The sequence below is a fragment of the Adelges cooleyi genome, unplaced genomic scaffold, assembly GCF_023614345.1.
Source record: "Adelges cooleyi isolate 19-005CV unplaced genomic scaffold, UGA_ACOO_1.1 ACOO_flye_CR_arks_rails_tigmint_CR_PRNA_248, whole genome shotgun sequence".
NCBI classification, from domain to species: Eukaryota; Metazoa; Arthropoda; class Insecta; order Hemiptera; family Adelgidae; genus Adelges; species Adelges cooleyi.
The window spans coordinates 1,247,462-1,254,875 of record NW_026095913.1 but is presented as its reverse complement, the minus strand read 5'-3'; the positions used below and the strand labels follow the sequence as shown (position 1 = coordinate 1,254,875).

Below are 7,414 nucleotides of genomic sequence, written 5' to 3'. Positions count from 1 at the left end.
ATTGACCGTATACAATTTTCAGCTTGGGTAAATGAATCAACAGTCAACAGGTTATAGGAAATATTTTTGTTATTTTTTCGATTTGCCTATTGGTAACAACTGCAACGAATTATCAGGAAATACAGTAGATCAGTCCTTATCGCATCCGTATCAGTATCCACCATAATACTAAAAATACAATTTTAAGTTTTTTAATATGTTTTTACAATGCTTTTCGATAATTACTTCTTTTACCGTCATAGTTCTTGATTTTTTTTTTTTTATAAAAAAACACAATTTTACTGGTAGGAACACTATTTTTGTCAATAATGGTATATTTGAAATTCTCTCGTCTCCAACAATGCGATGTCGTTGAACAGCATAATATATCCATCGATGGTCGAGGACATTGAAAGATATTAAAAAAAGAAAAACCCGGGGCTTTGCATACTACGTAATACGGATATTCACTGTCACATAATATAGTGAATATGTAATGTAATATGTTTTGGGCATACCGTCGTCGGCGTTATTGGAATTTACATACGGGCGACATGCCAAAAATTGTGCATGGGAGTTAGCGAGGGCGAGGTTGTCGTTCGCTGGAGACCGGAATTACACGGCCACTTTTCCTATGCCGCATGTACATAAATTGACAAACTGCTCTACGGTCACCGTGGAGATCTATATTCGCCAAAGGGTTTTTTTAAGGGGGCCGGGTTTCCCCTTAAATGTTGAAAACCGTCCAAGTGCGAACGTATAGACGTGGGTACACAACCTCGGCAAGTATGCCTGCGTTATAGTTTGGACATTTTAAGAAAAATATTGTTTTTTCCATAATATGGTTATGTAGTAATTATATTTACTAGCCTAGAAAAAAACAACATCATTGTAAATACAATACTTTCTCAGGACCGCATCGAAGTTAAAAAAAATCTGACAAGTCAGCTCGAAAATCAATAAAAAAAATCACATCTACAACAATAGACATCACTGAGAACATGGGGAGGAATACACGAGAGGACTGGAGGATACATATTATGTGAAATAGTTTTTAAAAAAATGTTTAGGTACCTAATGTGAGTATGTTAAATTAAATAGTAATAGTGAATCTCTGTGGTAAACAACTAAATTTTTGTGAGAGAAATTTATTTTATGCAAAAATTACAATACGTTTATGTGGGTTTTATATTATGAATGTGAGCGTAATACTATTAATATAATTGTTATTTAAAAAATAACACAACTCACACAACAACAAAAAAAAGAATTTATACTTGTTATGGCTGTCTGAAATGTAAAAATGAATATTATGTAAAAAATTAAAATTTCAATTTTATTTTTATTTCTAATAATAAAATATAAGAAAGAGTCCTCTTTATATTTAATCATGATTAAATTCTCTTGTTCAACATTCTTAATGTATTAAATTTGTCTCCCAAAAATAAAAAATGTTTTATTTCAACCATTAGGTTATTTTTTAAGTGCACTACCAATAAAATAAAGTTATTATGTTGAACGATATTTTTTTTTTAATTTATGTCATGAGAAAATGGTTTAAAATAATATTACCGGCAAGCATGTATTGAGAGAGAGGAAGATGAAGGGAGCATTTTAAAAAAGTTTATTGCACTTGAAAAATTAAACGAAGGTAAAAAATGTTTAGTTCTCAAAAAAAGTTTTAATTCGATTTCGATACATAGTTGTTGGTTATACATTGGCTCCTATTGGAATACATAATATTTAAAAAAAATAAATGTGGTTAATGGAAAAATGATAACACGATATAGATAAGTATTTGACATGAATTTATAAACAACAATGTTACAATAACTAATATATTAACGAAAATGAAAATAATTCCACGTAGTTGAAATGGCATTCGAAAATGTATAAATAATATAATATGTTAAATTGTTATTTTTTGGGGTTACCTTAGACTTTAGTCAATGAACTATAAAATATTTCTAAATTAATTTCCTGGTAATTGAGACATTTCCACGTTTGATAACTAAGTCCATAACTACTTTTAAGTATAAATATTAGTTACATGTTAAATTTGTACACTATTTTGTGAAATAGTTTTAAGAAATAAATTATTTTAAAATTTTGATTTTTAATAATTATTTATACGGTTAAAATAGTGTTATTCCCCTGTTTCTTTGTTTTTTCAATTACAAACACAAAAAAAGTAAACATAAATCTGGAAAATTACAAAACATATTTTTTTCGAATATTTTCGTGTGTTATTATATTATTGCATATTATAAAATTCAAATTAAATCTGAAGAGAGTCTCCGGAATAAAAGATACTATGAAATAAGGCGCTCATAAACATTTTACTTAAATTATTACGTAAAAACCAAGTATTGTGATTCATTTAAATTTTAAATAGTAGGTAGGTATGTACGTTTTAGATTTGTTATTAAAGTTGTTTAAACTGAAATAATATTCGGAATAAGAATTTTTTCCAATTTAACGTTAAAACTTATTTTTGTCTGTTGACATTTTCCGGAAAACGCAATTACCTATTTAAACTATATACATACATACAAGACATCTCTAATAAGTCTCAGTAAGTACTAAACGAATAAACTTTGGAACTGTGACAGCAGCCGGCGGCACTAAAGTGGTTACATGAGAAAAAGTAACCTGAATCGGCGGATTTATACAAATCACTTGTAAAAACTTTTTTTTTTGTATTTCGGCTTTTTACATCATGTTAAAACGTATACCTTTCGGGCACAAAAAAAAATATGATTTATTTTTATTCTCGACTCTGACCTAAACGTTGCATTTTTCATGGTAACATTGACTAAAATAAAACACTGAAACGGTTGAATTCAAACTATATAAGTATGACCATAAACTAAAATCACTAAAAAAATACCATCGTAAATTAAAGCAGCAATATATATATTTTTTTTAATACAAACAACCCAAAAACTTTAATGAACATTAATATGTACATGTAGCAACTGTGTTAGTTTAAGTAAACTCTTCATTACCTAAGTACACTTAATACCTAATTATTACTATTGCCTATTTTATAATATTTACCTAAATAAATAAAAACTCAGTACTAAGAAATGTTAATATATCGGCTGATATCGTTTCGAATCGAATAACTTATTGCTGTTTGTATATTTTTGTTTGAACATACTTATTACTTACTCAATATTACACAAAAAAAATCGGCAATTTCAATCAACAAACATCGCTTCTTTGTTAATCGAACATAAATTTTGTCTTTCCTATTATCACCATCGCCTAGTAATAATTTACTGGTTAGGAAAAAATTGATTATTAAAATTTTAAATACATATTATACTAATCACTATTATAACAAAATATCAATTCGCATTAGGTATTTGGATTTTAAAATGTCACTCTACAAAACAAACCTATGACCGTTTGGATGCCACACTTGACCGCTCAAAATGGAGTTGCTGCTGACATAATAAGAATTGTCGTGCATTTTATTTTATAACATTTAGAATTTTAGTTGAACCCTGAAGATAACGTTTTCTCGACTGTCAATCAGAATAGAAAATATAATATTAACATTCATAAGAAAAATCAAAAACTGTATAATTCTACCGAGTAATATTGCTTTTTAAATATTACTATGTTGATATTTTTTACCTAATCTCATTAGGGAAAAGTCTCGTAATTTGGCTACACTGAAATTGAACGTGGCCCACAGTCGTTATCAATGTTGACGACATAGATATATAATACAATGTATTATATGTCTATGGTTGACGATAATACGGTTTGCGATAACTGATAACAATATTATATCAATTTACGTGACAACTGAAAACAATTTTTTTTAATAATGATTTACTATGAAAAAATTAAAATGCAATAGGTATTTTAATAATTTTTACCTTATACAAAGTCTAGTTGGTTCTTAACAGAATTTCAGGTCAAAATACACAAAATGAATATTGGTATGTACAATATCGTATAATTTACTTCACATTTAAACGAATCCATAAAAATATTAAACTTAGTAGTATAGTTTATGTACATTTTGTTATTATTGTTTTTAGTTATTACCTACTTTGTGTTTTTAATAAACTAATAAGTTAGCAGAATAAGTGTCATGTTTACTGATAACAATGTAAGTAATTAATTTATAAACCTAGCAATGTAAACTACAAATGCTTAACTTTGTGTTGAATAGTGTTAAGTTAAATAACCTTTATAATTCACTTTTTTTTAAAGAACATCTTTTTAAAGAATAATTATTTTAATCTTACCATGACAATTTTATTAGATAGAAGTAAATTTTTAAAGTTAAAGATTTTTATCTGATGGTTTTGTTAAGTGCAATAAAATTAATTCTAGTAATATTTTCTACAAATTTGTAAGTCAATTTTATTGTTAATATACTTTTTAAATGCCTAACTTGAATGCAACCTTTAGATAATAAGTTCTATTAAACTTGAATAAATTAGTTAGTTGGCGGCAAAGACATAATTTTGAGATTATTAAATTTTATTATTACTTTTACAAATATACTTATTTTGCTGCTTTTAAAATAATTATTTAATTTTATTTGTATAGTTAATATTGTGTACGTTTACCAAAAGCGCTATTTATTATATTATATTATATTCTTGCTGCGACACTGAGCTGAGTTTATAATGGTTTTTTTTTTTTTGTTAATATTAATAAACTATTGTTATAAGGTAAAGTTTTGTTTTTTTAAATTACATTTTAATTTATATTATTTTTCAGAAGATACACATTTATTGGAGTTTTTGAAACTACTGTCAGAAACATGTGCCTATTCAGAACTTGAACGCTTATTCGGCATAGCGTTTGTGTTAACTATTGAAACTGGCTTTGTTCCAGCTTCTCTAAAGGAATGTTTCAACTCAATAAATTCAAATATTGAACTCGCCAGAACGGTCAACGACAAAGGATTGAATTCATGTTGGTATGAAAATAATAATGTTTTGACCGCTCAACTGATAATGTGCAACCAAGAATGTTATTTAACTGGTATTCCTACCGGCCATTCGTTAATTATTATTACATTAAGTACCTTCAACAATATCTCAAAATCTATAGTATTTCCAAATGGTGAACAATTTGTATTAGACAATCCTAGTGATTTTAACAAATTTGCAATAAAATTTAAAAACTTAGTCAGCGTTCCAGTCAAATGTGCCGTGTTGAACGAAACAGTTGGTCTGTATCCAGGTCTTTGCGGGCTTCCTGAAGAGTTAATACTTTATATCATGGATAAATTAGATTCCAAAAGTATTTACGCGTTTATGAGATGCTGTAAACAAACCAACGAATTGGCGACAAAAAATCAATGTTTATGGAAAAAATTAGTCATTAACGAATTTAAAGATTTGCCTATCAGCACTGGAAACTCGATAGAGCACACAACGATCGAATGGCGAAGTTTGTATTTTAAACTTAAAAGGGACAAGTGTGGTAGAAAAACTACAGTCATTATACGAGATTATACGTAAGCGTTACATTACGCATTTAAAAATATTACTTTTTGTTTACTTAACTTGGTGTTTTGAACTGAACTATGTACCTGTTATTGTTTTTACCATCTATATTTCTTGTACAGTGAAATGATAACTGATTTGTTACTATAATACATTAAAGAAAACAAATTATTAAAAAAGACATACCTGCTTAGCTTATGATTTACATACTGATTTAGTACTATATATTTTACCGTATTACTTACCTAATTACTTCTAAGTAGAGTGAATGCCAATAATCGATCCAGTCTTGAGTAAAGTAAAAATCAATGTTATTACACTATTAAACATTTACTAATTTATTTTTTCATATATAATATAATACATTGTTGCCAAAAAAGTCAATATTGAATATTTAAAAACATTTACTTTTTAAACGTCTCGTTAAGTAATTGCAATCATACCTACTCGGATAGGTATTTTCACCAAAGTTTAGAAATGATATGACTTCTACATAATGAAATAGCAGTCTGATTATAAAAAAAAAAAAGATTATTACCTACCTTTGCATCATTATTCTCTACTAATACCTCCTCTCCTATCCGTCCCCTCCTTTCCACTCCTCCCCTTCCCTTGCCCTAATCATTTCTATGTCTATGTCAAAAATAAGACTACAAGTTATTTTTCTATATTGTATCTTCCTCTAGTGATGCCAAAGAGTAAAAAATATATTATGAATTAAATAAGGACTCCCTTTTGCAATGCCAACAAAAAATTGTATCATATTATAAAAATATGAATTATTGCTGAAAAAATCAATTAATAGTATGTCTTAATAATGTAATGTAAAAATACACATTTCTACAGCTGAATCGGAAATAGGAAGTATATTTTTTGATTTGACACTATTTTAACGGTTAACAATATTGTCCAAGGTGATTTCTTTGTATAAAAAAAAACATCAAATGTATAGGAGAAAATTGCCAACATGTGTTTAAGTAGGTATTTCTTGTATCATTCGCGCACTGAAGTCAATAAATCACGTATTCGAATCGAAACATTTTAATGAAATTGAATTTGTCCGTCACAGATGTCTACAAAAGATTACCTCAAAATCATTAATCTTGGCTCTGGATTAGCGGTTGGAAATTTTCAAATAATATACGACATTTGGCCGCCACTCCGGTTATTGCGTTTCACGTTTTTTTTTTTTTTTAATGAGAAAATAAATAATAGATATTTGTACATTTTTTATAAAAAATTTGGAGACAAACTAAAATTAATTTACATTATTTCTTTATTTGCTGTAAAATCGATTGTATTGTACCTACCTAAATTAGGTACCTACATTATAACAATACAAGAGACTGTAGTATTAATAAACAGTTATTTTGAACCATTCAAAGTGTTAGAATAAAACGAATTATCTATTATTTGTTAGGTTATTTGTTATTCGCGAATAATTGTTTTCTATAATGTACCTATCATTTTATTTAAATTTCGCTAATTTCTGATTTAGATATGTAACTAAAAATGTAATGTAGCTATGCGAATTTATATGGTACCACCCTAATAGTATGGAGGAAACGAATTTATTTTTCAAAAAGCCAAAAGGGATGCCATAAGGCCATTACAGGGTTGTTTATGACAGAGTTAAATGATTTAAACGTGTGTCGTGATATAATGTAAGTATGATCATGTATAATAAACAAAGATAGTGACAATAAGAAATAAAAAGTTTAAATCAATTTAAATGAAATATTTCTGATTTAAAACAAAATAAATTATGTTTTTCTCTTATTCTTCGGTTTGTTGACTTCAGAAGAATCTACTTCATTTGCGTTCGAGGCGACCGAATGGACTTGCATGGGAATATGCATACACGAGGAAGTCTATGCATAGCACAGTACATACTATTTTATACGATATTAAATTCGCCGATATATCTGTCATTTCAACGGTAAGCGGTCGTT

The 7,414-nt window shown here is 27.7% G+C and overlaps 1 protein-coding gene across 1 annotated transcript; it reads left to right on the top strand.

Annotated features, from left to right (window-relative positions):
- Window positions 1–3,787: 3,787 nt before the first annotated feature.
- LOC126837323 (uncharacterized) lies at window positions 3,788–5,668 on the top strand. The gene is made up of 2 exons (XM_050571183.1): window positions 3,788–3,935; window positions 4,729–5,668. The coding sequence occupies exons 1-2, from the start codon at window positions 3,926–3,928 to the stop codon at window positions 5,475–5,477; spliced, it is 759 nt and encodes a 252-aa protein (XP_050427140.1). The 5' UTR covers window positions 3,788–3,925; the 3' UTR covers window positions 5,478–5,668.
- The last annotated feature ends 1,746 nt before the right edge of the window (window positions 5,669–7,414 follow it).